We start from the raw sequence: 24,130 nt of genomic DNA, 5'->3' as shown, positions 1-24,130 counted from the left end.
AAACATGTTGATGTCATCAGAGCTGCGCCGAAACATGTCCCAGTCTGCGTCATCCAGTGCATCCTGCAGCGCGGCCACCGATTGGTCCGTCCAGCGAGCGACCTCCCTCCTGATTGGTGGTTGCTGCTTTAGCCTTTGTTTGTAAGCAGGTATGAGGAAGATGGCGGAATGGTCCGATTTTCCAAATGCCGGCAGGGGTTGAGCCTTGTAACAGTTCTTGAACAGGGTGTAGCAGTGGTCTAATGTCCTCGTGCCCCGGGTGGGGCAGTTGATGTGCTGGTGAAGGTTGTGAAATGTCCGTTTGAGATTCACTCTGTTAAAATCTCCCATAACAATGAGTGCGGCATCTCGGTGAAGTGTTTGTTGATGTGTGAGAGCCTCATGTAGCTCACATAAGGCAGTGTCCGAGTCCGCGTGAGGCGGAATGTAAACAGTGCAGGCAATGACCGCAGTGAATTCCCGAGGGAGATAGAAAGGGCGACACTTAACGATCAAAAGCTCCAGATTGGGCGAGCAAGAGCGTGTGAGTGGGGAGATGTTTGTGCTGTCGCACCATCTGTTGTTCACCATCAAACACACTCCACCACCTCTTTTCTTCCCCGACTCCATTGTCCTGTCCATGCGGTAAACCGAAAAGAACCCCGTCGGCTGCACGGCGTGGTCTGGTATCGCTGGGTTCAGCCAAGTCTCGGTGAAGCAGAGGAGGTTGCAGTCCCGAATGTCTCTCTGGAACTTGATTCTGGCTCTGGGGTCATCAAGCTTGTTCTCGATGGATTGAACATTGGCTAGCAGGATACTGGGCATGGGTGCGCGGTGTGCGCGGTGTGCGCGAGCCCGTAGCCTGTTCCTGATGCCGGCTCTTTTACCTCGAGGCCGTCGCTTAGGGTCGCGTCCTTTGTTCTCTCTCAGATGGTAGTATAAGGGAAGATTTACAAGACGGTAGTATGGTATGCAGATTGTTAGTATAACAAAGGAGGATGCTACAGATTGGGTGAGCTAAAGGAAGATGATCCACTGTGGTGACCCTCAAAGGGAGCAGCTGACAGAAAAAGAGTTATTTATCGATTATTTTTGTTGGTGTTGCCACATCAGTATTGATGAGGATAAAGAGTTTTTTCCTCAAAGAAAGTCTACCGGTATTAGTATCTGCATCCTTCATAGACTTAAAAGCTCTAAGAACCCACAGACTTCAGACAAATTTCACTCTTGAATCCAAAAGTCTTATGTTCCACTATATCTTAATAAAAGTTATAAAAATTCAAAGTTGCTTTGATGAAGGGTGAACTTCTTCCATGACATAGCTTATGATTGGTTGTAAAGCACAGATACTTTCAAATGAATTCTCTCTACTTCACAGGATGAAGTGGTGGCTTCTCTGGTCGCTGGTGTTTTTTCTGTCACAACAAACTTCTACGGATTCTCCTCCAAAAACACCCTGCAACACAACGCAATATGAAAATTCATTAGGTCAGGGTTCCTGCAAGGATCGGTGTCACAATATAGGTAGGATGTTTTAATCAATATCAATATCATTTGTATTTCTGCGGCACATTTAAAAGCAACAAAATTGACCAAAGTGCTTCACAATTAGTGAAGAACAATAGAAAAACATATACAGAAAAAGACAATATATTTAACATAAGAAAAAACAAACAAATATAAAAAATATAAAACAAGTTTGATGGTACTCAAACTTAAATTGAATTAAAAGCCAACATAAAAAAGTGAGTTTTAAGACGGGATCTGAAAGGCTGTATAGACTCTGAATATGAATATTGACTGGAAACTTAATCCAGAGTCTAAATGCTGCACCTACGAAGGCCCGATCTTCTCTATGATTCAGTCGAGACATCAGCTGTACTAAGAGCATCTGGATAGATGATCTCAGTGCTCTTTTGGGGTTATATATGTTGAGGAGTTTGCTTAAATAACTGGGTGCCATGCCATTTAAATGTTTAAAAGAATCTTAAAATCAATACGAATACAGAGAAGGAGCCAGTGTCAAGTTGCTCACTGGAGCAATGTGTTCATACAATCTAACAACTGTTAAAAGACATGCAGCAGCATTTTGGAATAACTGCAAGCAATGGACAGGTGAGTGTTGAAGACCCAAATAGAGAGAACTGCAGTAATCCAGTCTAGAGGTGATGAAGGCATGAATAGGGTCCTTAGGAGAAAGATAAGGCTTCGCTTGGCAATTTCACGTAACTTGTAAAAACTGATTTCCACAACTGTGGACACTTGCTTCTCTAATTTAAAAGAGCCATCTAAAAACACTGAGATTTCTTACAGTGTAAGAATGATGGACCAAGAGGACCAAGGGTATCAGTTAACTTATCCAAAGGGACATAACTTCCAAAAACAATAACTGCTGTCTTATTGTTTTACTGTGTTTTCGATCACTGAAAATGGAGATTTTTAAAAACTCCTCCCATGGTGGAGATTTGCGAAAACTCAGTTTTTGTGTTTAGGTGAGAGATTTGGGCTGTGTCTCAATTCAAGGGCTGCCTCCTTTGGAGGCTGGATTTGAAGGCCGATTATGTCACAGCGATGCAACGAAGGCTGTCCCAATTCAAAGGCTTCTCCAAATGCGACAACAAATGCGTCCTTCATTTCCCCAAATTTGAAGGATGCGTCGGGTGTATCCTTCGTGGCCCAAATTATTCCAGAATTCATAGCGCAGCCCAGCCAATTCCACTTTCTACAATGGCAGCAGCTACTTAGTTGTAATATTACTGGTATTACCCTTTTCAATAATTTATTATTTAAACTATTATTTATAATATTTGGACAATAATATAAAAATACTTTTCAAATGCGGCAATAGCGGAGGAGCGCAACTAAAAAGTTTGAAATATTACTCTTTCTGGGTCACAAAATAAACTTTGAACATCAGGCGAGAATGTAGCTGTGTAAACTTCAAATATCTGCTCTGTTTATCAAGACATCATATATTTGCAAAAGTACCCTGACGATTTTGGAGACATCTGTTACCCACCAGCTCGATAGCTGACCGGGAGGTCAAGGCTCACTAGAGTAGGCGAGAACCCCAGACTCCCGGCACATTGTTTTCAGACTACTCGCTACTCAGGTTAAACATGATATATAAGTCACTTAGATAACTTAAAAATGTTATTGTTTAGCTTTTTTCAGTATTTTATTTGTTCCTGAATAAACTGGTTTGGCTGAGATTAAAGTTATAGTTTTCACACAGTTGAATAAACGTCAAACAGAAAACTGATTAAACAGAAGTGTGAGATGGTAGAGAATTTACTCCAGTGTCCTGTTATAGTTTACATAGCAAGGAGTAGATGGCTGAGTTTATTAAATTCTGCTGAGACAGCGGTGACGTAAATCTGAAGGCTACACTGTCCAATTTCACAGATTCGCACTTACGGCCTTGTTGGTCTTTGGAGGACCTGGCCCACGTGAAGACCACGAAGGCCAGGTCCTCTAAAGGATGCAGCCCCTGATTTGAGACACCGCTTTAGTCACGCAACATCAAAGGTGTTTGCCTTTTTTGACGTTATGCTGTGCGCCAGGTTATTGTTTACATGAGATTAATTTCTACAATGGCGGATATAGACAAATTGCTGTTGCTGTTAATCTAGTTTTTACATGCTTACATATACAAACACAGTAACTGTCCCTCCATTTAAAAAGACAGAGGCGTCAGAGTAAACTTCTCCATTCAACACAGACGCTCTCACAACCTAAATCTCAACGCAGATGTCGGATTTGAATAAATTACATTTTTTAAATTAAATTTATGTCTGCTGTATGCATTTTTTTTATTCCTAAGTTGTGAGTCTACGCAGCAGCCAAAATACTGTCTTTGATTATTAACACTTGAAATCATCAAGGTACTTGAAAAGTAACACAAAATTAGCTGCCTTTCTAGAAAAACACCAAAACTTTCAGAAGTAGCCTACTTGAGGTTTGTCTGTGAAGGTTCTCAGTCATCCAGGTCATTGTAGTCTGAGGAGCTTGGAAAGAAAAGCATCTGGAGCTTCTTCAATTCTAAGGTCAAATGGTGGAGAGTCCATGTGCCTCTGGGGGGACACTCCCATAGGGCTTTAATCTGGAACTCTCCACCATTTGACCTTAGAATTGAAGAAGCTTCTCGGATGTCATTTGAAACGTCTTCAAGCAACTTAAAGAAGTCCAGATGCTTTTCTTTCCAAGCTCCTTAGACTACTTGAGGTTTACTCTCTCGTTGTGCGTGTCGACAGTTAAAAGAAGATCATAAAAAATTCTTAAAAGTGCAATTTCAGTACTGTGATGAGAACCAGATTGGAACCCTTCCCAAATGCCATGATCATCTAAAAAGGTCTGAAGTTGCTAAAAAACTACCTTTTCCAAAATTCTGGACATAAAAGAGTTTAGAAACTGGCCTGTAGTTAAAAAAGAACATTTGGATTATGATTTTTCTTCTTAATAATGGGTTGCACAACAGCATGTTGAAAGCAGCTGGTACACAACCTAATGACAAGGAATTTAATAAGAGTAAAACATTAGGCCCAATAATGTGAAGAGCTTCCTCGAAAAGGCGAGAAGGAAGAATATCCTGAGGGGTATTAGAAGGTCTTAAATGATCAATTACTTCCGTTAAGACAGAAAAAGTCACAGGCTCAAACTGATGAAAATGAGCTGAGTTCTTAGAGAGAAGATCTAGGTCAAACACTGCCTGTGAATGTGGAGACCGTAAAGCGGATATTCTTTTAATAAAGTGCAGAGGAAGTCTCCATGGGAACAGTGGCACAGGGGTTAATCACAGAATTAAACATTTTAAAAAGAACTCGGGGCTTGTGACTGACCTGTGACTAAGATGCTTGTTTCTATGCTTTAGGTTTGAAGTGTCTCTCCCACGCATCTTTGTTCTTGGGTAATACAGTAAATAAAAATGTACCAGAGTTTACAGGTGAAAATGTGAGAACTCCTGTAGGACTTTTAGATATTAAATTAATATATTGAATGTAGTAAAAATGTGAAAATTGATGTTATTTTACAGATGATTCCTGCTGCTGTATGAACTATGTAGACAACATTTTGGAAACTGGAAGCATGGATGACACTATCAAGTAAACACTCTCATTCCAAATCACAGCACACTTTTTTATTTCAATTGTTTGGAGTTTTATGTACGTAGGAGTACAACACAGAGTTAAGATTTTAAGGTATATAGTATGTATATACCTTAAGTATATACCTTAAGTATACCTTATGTATGTAGTATAAGAATTAATGAGAGACAGCAAAATGAGTCACGCTAATATTTTCTTGTCCTTTTCCACAAGCGCAATTGAGGAACTAGAAGATTTCATAGCGAAAGGAAAAATAAACGGGAGCCATTTAGCAATGACTTCTGACCATGTTGTTGCTCTCCAGTATGAACCCAATGACATGTTCAACGGCTTCGATATTCATGCGAGTGATAAGGTATTTAAAAAAAATCTGATTTCATATTAATTTAAAAATGATTGTGACAGTAACTAACTTGCTTTAAAAGGATGTGCATACATACATTCACTTTCTGGTTATGATTTTTTTTTTTTTTTATATGAAAATATTTATTATCACTGTAAAGAAAAAAAGATGGAATGTTTGACATTGGGAAATCAATAGGATACAAACAGTGTACATGTATATTGCTTACATTTTTCATAAGCAACAAAACAGGTTGTATATTATTATTTTTGCTATGTAGCACCTCAACATTTACTTTATAGATTAAAATTTGGTGCTGCTTCAAAGAGTATGAATCTTAATGATGTGTTATGTAGTTCCATATTAGATGCTTAAATATATTTAATTATTTTCCTAATATTCATTGTCAGAACATTATTTTAGTTTTTTTGCAACAAAGAAATCATACCCATCAGTCTTAGTTGAGAGTTTCATTGTGTTATTACAGGCATTCACATGAATGAATGTTTCTCTTCTTGTTTGATAATATAGGAAATATCATATGATCATCTTCCAAGCAGAACAGTGAGCGTTCAGCTGCCGAAAGAACTGAATCCTGGACTGAACAACACGATTGTGTTCCTCAAGCTCAAGTGGCCTGAAAAGAAACAGGTCAGGGAGATGATTTTGTGTTATAAAATTTACATTTTGTGTATGTGCATAGATTTCACAATGCTAACTCAACTTCTTTGTTTGCAGACCATATGAACTAGACATATGCACCAGAAATGCTGACTTTGAGTGCACATTATCCTCAACATTACATTTTTATTTTTTATTTTACAATTTTCATGGGTCATGCTATACAACTATCTTAAATGCTGAACCACTAATAAAATAATTAAAGTAAAATTGCACTGCAGTAACTTATTGTCCACAAGTTTTCCATTACCACACAACATGAATCACAATAACTTACAGTTGAAATGTATCAGCTGAGGAGGCACAGTGACTTTAATGTGTGGGCTTAGACCCCCAAGTGTCATGGTCTTGGGTCATGTGACCCAGTGTTTCTGAGTTTCATGTTATTTTGTTATTTCATCTGTATTCGAGTTTCTTTTCAGTTATCTAGTTATTCAGTCATACATAGTTTGCAGTTTAGTTCATGGTTTATCAGGTTCCCCATGTGTCATGTTTACGTCTCCATGTTTCCTGTTCTATTTTGAAAGACTCCAGTGTTCTTTGTTCATTGTATTTAGTTTCACTTCCGCTGTCCTGTCATTGGGTTCATGTGTTTCAGCTGTGCTCCCATGTGTGGCCACTTCCCTTGATCATCCCTTGTGTGTATTTAGTCTTTGTTTTTCTTTCAGTCAGGGTTGAGTCATCTATTGGGGCGATCGTGGCTCAAGAGTTGGGAGTTCGTCTTGTAATCGGAAGGTTGCCGGTTCGAGCCCTGGCTTGGACAGTCTCGGTCGTTGTGTCCTTGGGCAAGACACTTCACCCGTTGCCTACTGGTGGTGGTCAGAGGGCCCGGTGGCGCCAGTGTCCGGCAGCCTCGCCTCTGTCAGTGCGCCCCAGGGTGGCTGTGGCTACAATGTAGCTTGCCATCACCAGTGTGTGAATGTGTGTGTGAATGGGTGGATGACTGGATATGTAAAGCGCTTTGGGGTCCTTAGGGACTAGTAAGGCGCTATATAAATACAGGCCATTTACCATTTTACCATTTATTTAACTTCCCCATGTTATGTCAGGTTTCAGGACTCCGTGCTGGTCATGTTGCTTTCGTGTATATGTTTCATAGTTGTTTCATGTTCCAGCACAGAGTCCTGTTTATAGCTGACTCAGTCATATTCATTATTGTCACCTTGTCTTAGCCTTCCCTGTGTCAGTTTTTAGTTTTTCCATTTCAGCTTTTAGTTTTGTTTTGCCTGCTTTCTGTTGTTTGCCACGTTAATCAGCCAAAATCAAGGCTCACTTTTCATTTCAAGTTCAGTACTGTCTCCTCGTCTGTGTCTGCACCTGGATCCTCACACTCCCACGCCAGGCCCGCCTCCCGCAGACCGTGATAGTACGACTCGACCATGTCAGTTCCAGTAGACATTCCAAAGGAGGTCGGCGAGGAGCTGGGGAGGCTCCGCCACATCATGGATTCCATCTGCGGGTCCAGGGATGCTATGGCAGTGAGCATTGGATTGGTGGCTGCGGACGCCACCTCTCTAAAAGAGCCGCGCCTCAGCCAGATGACGCAACTTGTGGAAACTTTTGATTCTCTGGCCCCGCTAAAAGAGGGGCTCCGCGCCCACGTGCTAGCTTAAGCTGTCAGGGTCGCTGCCTTGACTCAGCGCTCAGCATCACTGCCTCACGGCCCCAAGGGGATTTGGGTCGACTTGCTGAGGCTACACTCCAACCCGGAGTCCTCTGAATCCACGTCTCCGCCAGGGGCCAGCCACTGGCCCTCACTGTCTCGGTCTGACCACCTGTCGCCTGCCTCGTTTCTGGCAAGGATGTGTTCAGATGCTGAGGACTCAGCCATCACTTCACCATCAGCTGCCGTGTCATCAGCTCCCCTTGAGCCCACTGCTAGGAGAAGGCGGCGTCTCCGCTGCAAACGCTGCCCGCCACGGTTAGAGTCACCATCTTCCCCGCAGCAACTGGCAGAGGTGAGTCAGAGTGGTGCTTGTTTTGCTCCCTCTGGGCAGGGAGGATTAAAGACAATCAATTTAGAAGGAACAGACTCATGCACTATGGACTGCAAAGCATTTTTGCCAGGTGCCTCCGAGCGAAGAATTGAAACTGCCGAAGCTGTGAAATCCAGCTCTTTTTTTTTTTTTTCTTTTCTAAATGACATCAGAAACAGCAGTATGCGACATTACGTGATGGCAGAGCTTCAGTTCATCCTTTGTCATTTTTTTTTTTTTTTTAAATAAATAGGACAGGGGGAATGAATGAGAGAGAGAGGGGGAGAGAAAGAAAGAAAACCAAAGGGGAGAAGAGACGGTGAGAAGGGGGGGGAAGAGAGACAAAAAAAACAAAAAAAAAACTCCTGGGTCACCTGTATGGAGAAAAAAAACAAACAAACAAACAAACAAAAACAAACAGAGGAGACAGCAAACAACAAAGAGCAACATAATAATAGAGAAAACAAAGCACCATCACAATAAACTAGCTAGTCATAGATATCAGTATTTACTAAGTAATAAACGATATTGTGCAGCACGCAAGATAGACAGCGCACAGTGTGCTTTGAGGCAGCAGCCAAGAAAGCTTTAGTCCGCGTCTGTGAATACCCATGTGTGCATACCTGTGTGGATCAGCATGCTTGCATTCCAAAGGTTTCTCCATGTAATGATCTGCTAGGGAGTGTGGGGGGGCCACAGCCCCGTCCTCCAGGGTGTGAAGCGGGTATGGAGGAGATCAAAACTCCAGACATCCAGAGGCCCCCAGAACACAAGAGACCATGGAAGACCAACAGAGGGGCAGCCGCGCCACTGTCCCAGTAAGAGCTGAGGAGAGTCCCAGATGAGGGCTCGCCCAGCAGCCGCGGAGCAGAAGTCAGGGGGAGTTGCAGTGACGCGCCCGTGAGCTCCGCCGGCCCCCAGCTGCGCCTGAGTGACCGAGCCCTAGGCCGAGAGGCCGGGGGCACCCCACCTCCAAAGGGGCCCGAGCGAGCCCCAGGCCCCGACAAGCGGCCGCCAAGGAGTGAGCCGGTGTGTACCCGGACGCCCACCCCCAGACACAAAGAACCACCAACACACCGACACCTGAGGGAGTCCGCCACCGGCAGGGGAAGTGGTGGTGGGTGGAGATAGGCCTCCAAACCTTGGAGGGCCTGAGGTGTCCCCAGAGAGGTGGCGTCTGATACCCAACCTGACATATAGACACAGACATACAGGTACACACAGACACAAACATCCATTCCCACCCTCATGCTCTCATATGCACTCACTCCACACTCAACCAACGTAGAGACAGACATAAAGAGACGCTGTACACACAATCACACTCCCCAAGCGTACTCTACAAACCGGGTCTAGGTACCCTTGCCCCTGGAGGGGGGAATTGCACCCAGACCCAGGTGGTGTTACCCTTTTCCCTGCGGTGGGGAGAGGCAGACCACCCCGACTCCGCAGCAGCAGGGAGGCCCCACACCCCAGACCGCAGTCGGACGGCCAACTCCTCCTACTAGCCCTCCCGCTCCAGCAGGCCGCAGAGAATGGGGGTGGGAGAAGACTCCAAACCTCCCTCCACCCGCTCATTGTAGTGTTGATGCATATGTGTTCTAAGGTGCAATTAAAACCCAGGAGGGCATGGAGCTACCTGCCAAGGAGCAGCAGGTAAGCGCATAGTCCCTCCTGCTAACCCTCAATGACTAAGTGTATTTAAAATTGAGAGGTGGGCAACGACGTCAGGGGTGAGGTATACACCCTGATGGTGATTTGGACTCCGTGATTGTGCAAATTGTGAAATCCAGCTCTAAGGAGTTTAAGACTGCTTTCATCTCTGTGCTCCCCGGACGGGAGATTGAGCGCTCGGCTCCCAAACTAACCGGGGACCCACAGGTTTTCTTCTGCTTTCCCTTTGAAGGAAGAGACTGTTATTCCTTCTGTGGCCTGTAACTATCTTGATTTAGCTTGTGTTCCTAAAAATGATCAATACAATCCTGGTGAGTGCAAGAGAGGCAGTTTAGATTTACGTTTTTCTACACCTGTGTTAAATGTATTAAAGACCGAGGATAATGACTCTGAACACACCTGTGTGGTTGAAGTCAAAACTCTACATTCAGTGATCAATAATTTGGACTCAGGAGGAAACACCCCTCAGTCACATAACTGCCAGATTAATGTTTCCATGTCGGGAACTCACTTTGAGTGTAAAGGAAGCGAATATGTGTTCGGACCATGTGAATCTAATGACTGTTTTCCTCAGGGATACTTATTCTAAAGTTGTGGTACAAAAGACTGTTTTTCGTTAGCTCTTCCTGAACCTAGGATTTCTTCCTCACAGATTATTTTTCCGGAGGCTGAGTGTTTTAGCTCAATCATTTTTAAGAACTGTGTCACCACTCGTAAGTAAAATTTATTTATAGCACAATTCACAGATAAAAATCGCAAAGTGTTTCACAATAAAACCAAAAATACAAATAAAATAATATAAAACAGTGAAAAAATTAATGTCTGGCTGCCTGTCTGGCCTCGACAGACACTCAACCCCTGGAGGCTTGGGGGCCAGTACAGTTTGTTCACCCTTTAGCGCAGTCCTTAGCACAGTTGCCAGCTCAGCCAGCAGTTTAGATCCTGTCACTAGTTCAGCCACATATTTTCTCACCAGCTCAGGCATCAATTCAGTCTCCAGTTCTGTTATCCTCACAGTTCCCTGTTCAACCACCACCTTTATTGCCTGAGAGCTCTACTGAATTCTCTCAGCCCACCTCAGCTGCTTCCCCTGGGAGCTCTGCTGGGCTGTCTCAGTGTTCTGTCTCTACTGCGTGCTTTCCCCACAGTCTGCAGCAACTTTCACCGAGGGCTCAGGCAAGCCCATCCAGCCCACAATAGACTGTGTGTTGCTGGAGCCTGAAAGGCAACCCGAGCTGGCTGTCCGTTTCACAGAGATCCAGCTGACTTCGCCTCAGCCAGAGGTTTCCACACCGTCTGGCCTTGCATCTGCTCCAGCCAGAGAACCCAGCCAGCATCAGGTCAAGTCAGCTGGGGGGCCTGAGGGGCCTGTCCAGCCTCATGTTTCGCCAGCTGGAGGTTCCAAGGGGCCTGTCCAGCCATCTGCCAATGCTGGAGGGTCTGTGGGGCTCGTTCAGCCCTCAGTGCCACCATCAACACCACCTGATCCGTCGCCATCTGGCCCACGTCCAGCACCGCACGGTTGGCGGCTGCGTACAAGCAACGCATGGTCGGTGGCAACTTTTCAGGCCATCTGTGGTGTCATAGACAGCCTCCTGAGCCTCCGTCGCCGCTGCTTTCTGCGCAGCCAGCCTCAGGAGCAGTTTTGCTTTGGACTCTTGTGTTGTCAGCCGTCGGGTCGACCTTTGGAATGGAAGCTTCATGGACTCTTGTCTTGCTGACCTCTGGGTCAACCTCCAGAACCATCTTGTTTTGAACTTTGTACCTTGGACCTTCAAAGTTATGCTTTCTTGACCTCTTTCTTTTTTTCTTTTTTTTTTGTCTCTAAAATTTTGTAAATCATGCAGATAGAGGACCCTCATGACATAATAAGTTTGTTTTCAACAACATACCTTATGACTCAATGAGCTAATGTTTAAGTAAACTGTGGTGAAAACATGGAATATGTCAATGTTTTCACCACAGGAACATTAATTTAATGTTTAATTTAGTGATATAATAGTGCAGTCATTTATTTATTTAAAAAATGCTGATAATGTGAGTAACAGTGCATTAGTTTGTAAACTTTTCTAATGCTGAGCTTTTAAATTTAAAGACCCCTTTGGGAGCTGCTCCAATTTTAGTGATAAGAAGAAACATACAACAGGGCCAGTGGCTGTAGCTCAGGAGGTAGAGCAGGTCACCTCCTAACCCATATGGAAAAGAAATAGTAAAAACATATATGATTTACTCATGAAAGTGGCCACTTTCTCATTACTTTCATATATTTTTTAGTAAGTATACAAAACATACAAGTTTCATTATATAATTTTTCAAGGGATCTTATATGTGTTTTCACTCTTGTATGCTTTTCATACAAGTTTCATACAAGACAGATTTAAAAACTTTATAAGATTTATATATATCTTTTCCATGTGGGAAGGTTGGCGGTTTGATCCCTGTCTGCTCCAGTCTGTGAGCCAAATATCGTTGGGCACATAGTAACCACAAGTTGCTCTCTGATGTATCCATCAGAGTATTAATGAGTGTAAATGAAACTGATTATTAATGAAAGTGTGAATATAAAGCACGTTGAGTATTCAGAGTAAAAAATTGCTAAATAAGAACGAATCCATTTACCATTATTTTTTACATTTTGTTTTTAAATATGGAGATATTAAGAGTTCAGCTTTCACACAGGCTGTAATATTTTACAAAACAGGATGTGGCACATTCAACCAACTGTGCAGAAATAGATGCTCTTTAGCTCTTTGCAATAATGCATAAAATGTGATTACAGTAAATACAATTTAATATGCAGGTTTATGTAAGAAGGTTTATGCCTAAGGGAAAAATCAACAACACCTTTAAATATGATGCAAATAATAGTAGATGTATTTCAGAATAGACAAAGCTTAGATTAATCTTTCTTGTGAAAACCAACTGATGAATTTGTGTTTTATTGTAGAGGATTTTAGGATCCCAATATGAAGTGTATGATCGATTACTGGTTGGCCTGAGTGTGGAGGGCAAGAACATATCAGGACTACAGCAGCGTGTCAATATCACCATCAACCTTACCAGGGAAATAAATGTAACTGCTTCTGAATTTTATCATTTACTCTATTTTGGCCTGTTAACATTATATTATTAAATACATTTTATATTCAACAAATTCACATAAATTAGGTACGTGTAATAAAAACATGTTAACATGTAATATTTCTGTGACATAGGAAACCCAAAACGCCTTGTGCCACTTCTTTAACTTGTCAAGAAAAAGTGAGTAACCAAGCTTCACATTATCATTAGTGTCTAACATGAATATTTATTTTATAAACCGGAGTCATTGTTGTTTGTGGTTTTTCTCAAAATCACAAAGATGCGCTGATATGACCTGGATGTAATAGCATCTTATGCATAACTGATCTCTTTGTTTGACTTATCAGATTTCAGTCAGGATGGCTGCATTACCCTATGGACACGTGGTGAAAATCATCTCACCTGTTCCTGTGACCATCTCACATACTTTGCTGTGCTCCTGGTAGGAGTCAACATATTCATTATAAAAAGTCTAATTCAAGAATTATGTGTCTTTAGACTAAATGATACTTCATCAACAAAATATTGACAAACACCTCAGTAATAAAATGTGAAATCTCTCTTCATTTATCTTAACAACCATTTTCTGATCTTCTTCAGTTGGCAGGTGTGTTACTAATAATCCAGCACGTTCATGCTGAGTTTGACATAGTTTAACTATATGTTTCTCATGCTTCGGTAAAAAGTTGTTCTGTGTTACTTTTTCCCCCAGTAGTGACACTGTGTGTGTGGAGAGGCAAACATAAAAACACAGATGTGTTTCTCTGTCTTTGTGAAGACGTCAGTGATGGGAATAACGGCATTACAAGTAACGGCGTTACTAACAGCCTAATATATACGCTTGGTTTTTTTCATCAATAGTTTTGTTACATTTACTGTCTAAGGACAGAGCTAGCAAGCACTCTCTGCTTATTACCAAAAAAAAAAAAAACCTGCCCTTTCGTGTTGGTGTAAAATGCACCATGTGTCGACCAATCAAAAATGATATAGGTAGAAAACAGGAGTGATATACCTGCTGCTGTCAGACCTGCAGGTATCAGGCTGTGATGTTCTCCTTTGTAGTGGACAGAAATATTTGGAGTGGCACAAATAATTTGTGTGGCATCTTATTCAATGCAGAACACCTGATTGTTATGTTAATAGTTTGAAATGGTTATAAAAAAATCAAGGTAAAAGGTAAATGGCTGCAAATAACTTTGTTGTTTGCAAAACTTGTGCATAGGATTTTAAAATTGACCATTTATATTTGCATTTAAATTTATGAAATACGATTCATTAAACATGTTTGTGGTTGTTACAGTAAAAAATTTAACTTTTTCTATTCGGATTTTGTTTTTTGTCTGATTGTAGATCAGTTGTGTTAATACAGTATGTCGAAATGAAAACATAACTTTAAATTCAGACACGTGAGGTTGTGCTGAAAAGGATGATACCAAACAAGGCAAAGTAAATAGTTTTTCAAGGCAAACTGTAACTCAGTTACTAACTCAGTTACTTTTTTGAAGAAGTAACTATAATTAATTACTTTTTCAAAGTAACTTGCCCAACACTGGAAGACATTCACTGAATTTAATCTGTTCCTAAGTCCTTTAATTCAAAGTTTAACCATCATAAGAAATCATGTCCTAAATTAAACTAACTTTGATTATTTTAATGATTTATAGAGCATTTACTGAAAAACTTGGAAATTCAACATTTCAACCCTGGAGTGTTTTTAACGATATTACAGTACTTTTCTTCCTTTACTTCTGTTACCCATCCTAATCTCTTTTTTCCTTTTCATTTGTATGTTGTAGATCAAGGTCACAGAACTATATGGTTTGGGACCCATAGGAAAAAACATAAATTGAAAGTTAGATTAACTTTAGGAACATGAATAGTGTATTTGCTAAAAGCTTGTTTGGAATCAGTTTGTTGGTGCAAATATATTATTCAATGCCCTTAAACCTGTGCTACTTTTGCCATTTTTCATAGGATGAACTGAAGAAATGGGAAAAAAAACCTGTTGTTTTCCAACAAACTGCTAGTAACAATGATACAAACTAGTTTAAAATAAAATTATAAGAAGAATCCTTAGAAGCTAAATACAAAGAAATGAGGGGTGACTTTCATGATACTAACATTACTGCATGCTTAAAATGATACTCTGTCAAAATAGAAAGATGCCCTTGATCTGTATCATTCCTGATACTACCACTAGATGCCAAAACAAAAATCTCCACATAGTCATCTTTTCCTGCTACAAATGCTCACTTTACAACTCATGACTGTAATCTTTATTCCTCTGTTAGTGCCATCTGTACTCATCCAATGTTCATTGTTTAATTGATTTGTCCCCATCTTATCTGTGTAATTTTTCTCTAATATACATCAGCTCTTTATACTTTGTGTGTCTTTTTGTTTTGAATTTTAACTCACAATGGAGATGCTGCAAAATAATGTGAAAGTGCATTTTCTCCACAGGTCACTGCTTCCCCATCACCTAAAGACCAGGAGATTTTAACATACATCACTCTGATTGGCTGCAGTCTGTCTCTTTTTACCCTCGTCATCACTGTTTTTCTCTTCATCACAAATAGGTAATTATCTGTTTTCTGATTGATGACATCCTTCAAAACTTAATCCTCCCTATTTCTAATAGCATCCTCCTCTCCTGCTCCCATCAACTCTTCAGCATTTTCTCACTTATTGTCAATTATCCTTTTGTCTTTTTTTTGCATTATTTTAATCTTTTTCCTCTAATCCCATCGTTTCTCATCTGTATTGTCTTTATTCTCTTTCCTTCTTTCTTCCTTACTGGATTTTCCATTTTTTTCCCAAACAAAATATGACCAAATAATCTGCTTGAAAGTTGTCACGTACCATGAATCACAACTCCTGTATTTGCCAGAAAAGTCAGAGAAGATGTTTCTATGAGGGTCCACATCAACCTCGTGATTGCACTTATCCTCCTCAACCTACACTTCCTGCCCAATCAAGCAGCGGCAGCAGTGTCCTCCTCTGGGCTCTGTTTATACATGGCTCTTGCCCTTCACTACTCTCTGCTGGCCACTTTCATCTGGATGGCCTTGGAGGGATTCCACCTCTACCTTCTCTTAGTCAAAGTCTTCAACATCTACATCAAGAGATACCTGCTCAAACTCAGTGTGGTGGGATGGGGTGAGTGGAATAATTTAGGCATGAAGCTGTTTATCATCATCATCATCAGAATAATTCAATTCAATTTTATTCATATAGCGCTAAATCACAACAACAGTCACCTCAAGATGCTTTATATTGTATAACTGTTCAGTTCTTGTGTTTCAGGTGTTCCTACAGTCATTGTGTCAGTGGTGGTGATCATTGACAGAGGCTTTTATGGCCAAGTCCCTCTGGACAGCTCCAACAAAACTGCAATGTAATTCATATTTATTCATAAAATAAATATGCATCATACTTTCTGTATCTTGGCATGTTCACACTGTAGTCCTTTGTCATAAATGTAACATAAACATTAGGCAGCAAACCCAGTTTCACCAAAATTAAAATACTGAGAAGTTTCTGGTATATTTAACCACATGTATCTAAATCATCTGCAATAACACCTCTATGAAGTACAAAATGTACTTTTTAATTTCACAGAGTAAGAGACTAAAACACGGATCACCTACACTCCCTTTTTTTTTAGATGCTATATAACCAATAACTATGTAAAGATGGGAACTACAGTGGGACTGTTCAGCTTGGTGTTCCTCTTTAACATGTTTATGTTTGGAGCGACAATCAGACGTGTCTTGATTCTACGCAAAAGCACAGAGGTACAGGCAGTTTTATGTTGCTATTGAAATTGATGTTTTCTATGTCAATATGTTCTGTGAAATCTCAAAACGCAACAAGAAATTAGTCTATTTAACAACAAAAATGAAGACCATCCCTCGTCACCACCATTAATTTTTATTTAATATGCATAGCTTCCTTTTAAAGGTTAGACTGTAGGATGGGCTGTCTGTTAGCGTTTAAGTCAAAGTAAATTCTATGAAAATATTGATCTGATCATTTAAGTAGGAAAGGAAGTTATTAAATGTTCTTAATCAGTTTCAACTGCTTTGATACAGACGTCGACAAAATTGTTGGTACCCTTCGGACAATGAAAGAAAAACTCACAATGGTCACAGAAATAACTTTAATTTGCCAAAAGTAATTATCAATAAAAAAAAATCTATAAATCTTAACCAATGAAAGCCAAACATTGCTTTTCAACCATGCTTCAACTGAGTTATTTAACATATAAATGCATGAAACAGGCCTGGATAAAAATGATGGTACTCCTAGGAAAGAATAAAAATGATGTGACCAAAGGGACATGTTAATCCAAGGTGTGTCCACTAATCACCATCGCAGGTGTCTACAATCTTGTAATCAGTCAGTGTGCCTATGACTCCAGGTTGTCACTGTGTTGTTTGGTGACATGGTGTGTACCACACTCAACATGGACCAGAGGAAGTAAAAGAAAGAGTTGTCTCAGGAGATTAGAAAGTAAATCATAGACAAGCATGTTAAAGGTAAAGACTATAAGACCATCTCCAAGCAGCTAGATGTTCCTGTGACTACAGTTGCCCATGTCATTCAGAAATTTAAGATCCATGCGACTGTAGCCAACCTCCCTTGACGTGGCCGCAGGAGGAAATTTTATGACAAGTCCAAGAGACGGATAACCTGAATGGTAAAAGAGCCCAGAAAGACTTCTAAAGAGAACCAAGCTGAACTTCATGCTCAAAGAACATCAGTGTCAGATCGCACTGTCGTTTGAGCCAAAGTGGGCTACATGGGAGACAACCAAGGAGGACACAATTGTTGAAAACAAATCATAAAAAAGTCAGGCTGGAATATGCCAAACTACATGTTGACAAGCCACAAAGGTTGGCTTCTGGAGAGAAATGTGCTGGCCAGTGTCAGAAAGCTTGGTCTCAGTCGCAGGTCATGGGTCTTACAACGGGACAACACACACAGCTAGAAACACCCAAGGATGGCTAAGAGGGAAACTTTGGACTATTTTAAAGTGGCCTTCTATGAGCCCTGACCTCATTCCTATTGATCATCTTTGGAAGGAGCTGAAACATGCAATCTGGAAAAGGTGCCCTTCAAACTGGAAACAACTGGAGCAGTTTGCTCATGAGGAGTGGGACAAAATACCTGTTGAGAGGTGCAGAAGTCTCATTGACAGTTACAGGAATCATTTGATTGCAGTGATTGCCTCAAAAGGTTGTGGAACAAAATATAAAGTTGTGGGTACCATCATTTTTGTCCAGGCCTGTTTCATCCATTTATTTTTGAAATAACTCAGTTGAAGCATGGTTGTAAAGCAATAACTGACATTCATTGGTTAAGATTTATAGATTTTTTTAAAATTGATTATTACTTTTGGCAGATTAGTTATTTCTGTGACCATTGTGAGTTTTTCTTTCATTGACCGAAGGGTACCAACAATTTTGTCGACGTCTGTATTAATGAAATTAACAACAGGAACCCTGACTGCCATTAGGTGTACACACACACTACAGGAATGAGAGATCTCTATCTGTCGCTGAGGGACTGTCTGCTGCTTGTCAAATACATTTTATTATTAAAATGTTGACCCAATGTTGACCCTGTGCTAACTTGCATATGACAAATAAAACTGAAATCCTTGGCCCCATTGTCAACCCTAAACTGGAGCATTGGGCCCTTGGATCCTCCTGGCACATGACAATTTTGGCCTCATGTGATGAGAGTGTGCAAACAGTTACTGTCGGATGAAGGAACTGATAATATTCACTGCCCCCACACACATCTGACCTAAATTCAACAGAACACCTCTGGGACATTGTGTTTTTGGTTCATCCGATGCTGCCAATTTGCAGCTCAACTGTCCAAGTGTTCAATGATTCCCTGGTGATCTGGGAGGATTTCCCCAAAGACATCCATCATCTCATTAGGAGCATGTGCATGTTGCCAGACATACGTATAAGCACATGGGAGCCTACAAACTACTAAGAACCACTTTGAGGGGCTGAAATGAAGTTTCAGCAAAACTAATAAGCCTGTTGCATCATTTTTCCATTTATTGTTTGGGCTTACTGTGAATTTAGACCTGTGTAGGTTGATAATATTATTTTTATTCAAATAGCATGGCATCCTTTCGCGTCTAACACATTAACCAGTCCATTTCAGCATTGATTTTTTTCCCCAATGAGATGTTCTTTTGCCATTGTTGCTGTTATGTTGTTCCTCTAATTATTTTGAGCAATGCATTATATTTGTAGTCATTTATTTACAAAGGAAAAGCAACACATACCTTGATAAGTAAAAATGTTTCTTCAAACACATTTATCTATCTGTGTGCAATTGTATATTTGGCCAATCAGTTTGGGCAGAGTAACCGTGACAGAGCAAAGAAAGACATTTGTACCCTGCTGGGAGTCATGACTCTGCTCGGCATTACCTGGGGCCTGGTCTTCTTCTCTTTTGGCTACCTGACCACTGTTGGCCTCTACCTCTTCTGTATCCTGAACTCATTTCAAGGTCCGTATAACTATTTTATGTGTTAGGCTCAGTTCTGGGCTCATATTAGTGCTATTCTACCTGCCAGGATTATGTGATAGGTTTCTCCCTCTTAAAAGGGAGTTTTCCCTTCCCACTGTTGCTAAAGTGCTTGGTCATAGGGGGATCATATGATTGGAGTTTTCTCTGTTTTCTTTCTATTACAGTATGCTAGGGTCTTTGCCTTATAATATAAAGCACTTCGAGGCAACTGTCTTTGTGATTAAAGATTGTTTAATATTAACATATGTGTAAAATATTAAATGACAAGTTAAAATTGTGTCAATAATGAGCAGCAATGTTATTAAAGTGTGTTATTATAATGTGTCATTTATGGTAATCCTGCATTTTGAACCCTACTAGTTTTACTATATAGTTCTGTTCCTGGTTATAGTACTGGGTGCTTTCCTTCTTTAGTTTTTTTTAGCCTCTTGTTAGTTTCTATCACCCTCTGTGTACCCTTCCTTGTGTGTTGAGCACCTTGTATTTATTTCATTCTTGTTTTTGTGGTGTTTGTTTGTTGTCATGAGTTCTTCTTCCTTTCTTGTCTGTTATGATTCTTTTCTCAGCCATGTTTTGTTCTCCCCAGCTATCTCCATTCCTCTAATCACGTCTCCATCCTGCAGATCCTGACTGAGCATTGATTTACTGCTTTTATTTTCAAATGTGCATACTCATTGTATCTCCTGTACAAAGTCTAAACATTTGCTTATCTCTCTCTCTTTCTTGTTCCATGCAGGTTTCTTCATCTTCCTGTGGTTTATGATGTCACTGAGAAAGGCTAAAACCTCAGTTACTAATACAAGCAGTGAAACAACGTAGCACCAGCACCTAGCTCACACACAACTACCAGTAACCCAAGAAGTGCCTATGTGTTTCCTTTTAAAATGTGTAAAGTAATATAAATCTAGAAACATTCTTTCTTCTTAAGTTCATGTATAAAACAATGTATCAGATAAGACAGTGACTGAGACTAAAAAATGTACATGAATGTATTAAGTGGGAAGATTTTAACAGCTCCACTTTATTTTGAAGTTTTCTTGTTATTAGAATAGACAGAGTCTTTGCGGCAAGGGGTTTAACGTTCCACCGGATCATGTAACATATGATTATAACCCATTTGAGCCTTTTTCATTTTTGGAGCACTTCTGAGAGTAAAAATTGAAATAGCGAAGCAGGAAAGAAAGGCCAGAATAAGACAGATGATAGATGAAGTGTCTCTTCTGCACCCACTTTCAGAGATCAGAGGTATAACAATAGAAAATTGCTCTTTTTATTTTTCTGTCTTAAGTCACACATTCACATTTCTATATACCAGCTCAAATCTAGGTTTTAAATGAAACTCACCTGCCATTAGTTTAGTGTTTTAGGAGGCTGTTATGTTAATTGCATGAACAGCATTCTAATGTTCTATTGTAATTGGACTGTTTCGAGGTTTATTTTATATTAAAAACATTGTGAATCACTGAAGGCTGTGGTGTCAATAATAATTGTAATAGCTGCCTTTCAATGTTTAATCATAAAGACGTTATTGCAAACAATTTTTTTCTTGCTAACCCAGTTTATGACTGAAAAAATAGCTGTCACTCCAGGAAAAAAAGAACCTTTGGGTTGATATTTTTGTAGAATAGTTACTGGCAATCTAAAGCCCAGATCTCAGTTTTGTTCAGTATCATTATTAAATTGTATATCATAGTTCAAATAGCAAAACTGTACATGTTTTCGTTTGGTTTTTAATTCTATTTAATTTCATGTCTATTACACAGAGTAAAAGATTAAATTACTGGCATCCTGTGTATCTGACAAGTAGAGAAGGGCCAGTTGGCCCTTCACTTTCAGTGGCTGTGCTGCTGCAGGCTGTGTTCCCCTGGCCTATTGCCCGCGGTTCGCCAGTTTACTCACCAGTTGGATCTCGCTGTGTCTGATATGTCAGCCGGCTAGTGAGTTCTCGAGCCTGCAGCAATGGCTCCCTGTCTGGGGTATTACCAGCATGTCGGGTTTCTGCGGCCACTGGGTTGGGCTTTCTGGCTGTTTCCAGTGTCACTGTCGCTACTTCCCTGTCTATGGACAGCACCAGATGTCACCAGAGAGGACTGTGTTGAAAAGCTTCGAGTAATGAACCGTTTTTCAATACAAGCTTCAGTGCTTCAGAAAGCTTCATTTGGCCATCACTACTAAAGGGCAATACTAATGAGCAGCTTTCTTCAGGAGATCTGCAGTGCTTAGCTGCCTAACGCTCTCAGCCACCTTGGATGGGAAAAGACTGCCAAATGCCTCCATGTGATAGTGAAGCGCAGCTGTTTCTTATAAGGCTGCTAATTATCAGCTGGGAAGGCGTTGATGTTAGTGCTGCATTTGCGGACATCACGTAAAATCCTACCCCAAAATCTACTTCACTACACACAGCATGTCTTCTATCCTGTCTTCCTTCTCTCACCCCAGCCGGTCCCAGCAGATGGCCCCGCCCCTCCCTGAGCCTGGTTCTGCCGGAGGTTTCTTCCTTTTAAAAGGGAGTTTTTCCTTCCCACTGTCGCCAAAGTGCTTTCTCATTGGGGGTCATATAATTGTTGGCTTTTCCTCTGTATGTATTATTGTAGGATCTACTGTACAATATAAAGCACCTTGAGGCGACTGTTGTTGTGATTTGGCGCTATATAAATAAAATTGAATTGAAATTGAATTTGTTGATTAAATATGAAATACCTACTGTATATAGATTCACAAAGTGGTGTGAGAAGAAAATACTGCAAAAGAGTAACTTACAATAAAATGTACATAAAATAAAAGTTGTATAAAGTTATGATAGCATTTTGTATTTTTATGTTCCCTTTCTCTTGTCCCATGAAAAATAAGTTCCAGTACCCCTACAGCCCCAAGCTGAATAAGAAAATGGATAGATAAAATTGATTTAGAAATGACCAGAAAATGTTAATAAGTAAAATTGAAGATTTTGTACATTTTAGATAACATAAAGGACATCATTTTAGTCCTACGTGTTGGTCATTAAAAATTTCAGTGAGCTGCAACACTGCTGTTAAGAGGACATTTTGAAGCTGGGATGGATCACACTGTAAAAAAGATCCGTATATTTAACAGTGAAAGACAGTAAAAATACGACAGGAAAAACCTGTTAACTATAAAACAGTTTAAAACTGTTGATTTGATGTGAAATTGCCGTAAATAAAGAAATGCAGAAAAACCGTAATATGTACATTTTTTCTCTGAAAAAAATACATAAACCTACTGTAAATCACTCTTTCATAGTTTTTTTAACAGAAGATTCCAATAAACTTTAGAACAGGCAAACACAATTTTTTTTTACATTTATTTATTGAAAAAAATACAGGTTTTAATTGCTGAATGTAAGCATGGTTGTGCTAGTAATGGATACATGCTGTAATATGACTTTGTGATTTTTGCATTAATTTCACATAATAATAATAATGGATTAGATAGCGGTTTTCAAGAAGCCCAAAGCACTTTACATTAAATCCATTCTTGATTCATTGCACATTTAATACAGCATATTCATATGTCCCAAGATCTTTGTACTAGAAATGTATTAGGGCAATTTTTGGATGTAGTTTTTGTAAAGAATATGGGATGTAGCTGTTAAATCTACATTCTGTTGAACTCAATAAACCATGAGTTTAAAATGTAAAAGCTAACAACAACTTGAGAGACCTACAGCTAATGATAGACATACTATATTATTGAGTGAATTCATATAATCCCAAAAGTGTTAAAACAATAATCTGTTGTCTGTTCTATTTATTCATAGTTAATTATCATATGAAGAAAAAAGATTTTAAAAGCACCTCCTCCCAAAACTAGGCGTTTTCCCCTGGCACCGTTTCACATCAAGGTGCCTGATTTCAAACCGGCCAATCAGCGCACTGCATCAGGCTCCACCGCAGATAACGTCTGTACAGCTCCACACAAGTTTTGCTTTGGACTACGGCAGCACGCTATCTTCATTTTCGTGGACTTGTTTCTCATTTTTTAAATTTAACGTCTGCCACAGCTTATCTTCAGTTACTACGGTAAGAAAATAATCCAACTTGGTAGTGATGGCCAAATGAAGCTTTCCGAAGCACTGAAGCTTGTATTGAAAAACGGTTCATTACTCGAAGCTTTTCAACACAGTCCTCTCCGGTGACATCTGGTGGTGAAAATTTTGAAGAGCAGCTTGAATCTGCAAAATAAAACGGACTGCTCAATTATCACTGCTCACTCAAGAGTGGAGTTCTCTCTGATATTGGGCCACCGTTCCGTTGCTTTGAACATGTAATTGTGTGGATGCCTTAATAGGCATCCACACTATTGAGTTCCTGTTTCTCTTTATTGTGTGGATGCTTTAAGCATCCACACTATTGAGTTCCTGTTTCTCTTTATTGTGTGGATGCTTTAAGCATCCACACTATTGAGTTCCTGTTTCTCTTTATTGTGTGGATGCTTTAAGCATCCACACTATTGAGTTCCTGTTTCTCTTTATTCTTTATACTTTATTCTAGTTGCTTCCGTACACTTTTCGCCGTTAAACTACTTCCACAATTTTCAGCCGATTTTCACCGTTCAAATTTTAAACTATTCAGCTATTTTTGCTAATGCCGGCTATATCTTTTGGTATTTTTAACTATTATACTTTTTAAAATATTAAGCTTTTTTCCTTTAATTTGTCCCATTGAAATTAATGGGAAACTTCAGCAATTCTGCTAAATTTTGCTTGTTTT

General features: G+C 40.0%; 1 protein-coding gene across 1 annotated transcript; it reads left to right on the top strand.

The window, feature by feature from the left end:
* The first annotated feature begins 5,015 nt into the window (after window positions 1–5,015).
* Window positions 5,016–20,764, top strand: LOC113026698 (adhesion G-protein coupled receptor G2-like). The gene is made up of 12 exons (XM_026175763.1): window positions 5,016–5,081; window positions 5,298–5,439; window positions 5,959–6,078; window positions 12,706–12,831; window positions 12,974–13,019; window positions 13,187–13,281; window positions 15,303–15,418; window positions 15,730–15,998; window positions 16,146–16,236; window positions 16,507–16,636; window positions 19,223–19,379; window positions 20,137–20,764. Exons 1-12 carry the CDS (start codon window positions 5,029–5,031, stop codon window positions 20,217–20,219), a joined length of 1,428 nt encoding a protein of 475 aa, XP_026031548.1. The 5' UTR covers window positions 5,016–5,028; the 3' UTR covers window positions 20,220–20,764.
* Window positions 20,765–24,130: the final 3,366 nt, after the last annotated feature.

Source organism: Astatotilapia calliptera, chromosome 1 (assembly GCF_900246225.1).
Source record: "Astatotilapia calliptera chromosome 1, fAstCal1.2, whole genome shotgun sequence".
NCBI classification, from domain to species: domain Eukaryota; kingdom Metazoa; phylum Chordata; class Actinopteri; order Cichliformes; family Cichlidae; genus Astatotilapia; species Astatotilapia calliptera.
This window is presented reverse-complemented; position numbering and strand designations above follow the sequence as displayed.

Coding starts and splice junctions, on each gene's coding strand:
- LOC113026698 (XM_026175763.1), top strand. CDS start 5,029: ATGAACTATGTAGACAACATTTTGGAAACTGGAAGCATGGATGACACT. Junction 5,082..5,297: donor AGCATGGATGACACTATCAA/GTAAACACTCTC, acceptor CTTTTCCACAAG/CGCAATTGAGGAACTAGAAG. Junction 13,282..15,302: donor CATACTTTGCTGTGCTCCTG/GTAGGAGTCAAC, acceptor TTTTCTCCACAG/GTCACTGCTTCCCCATCACC.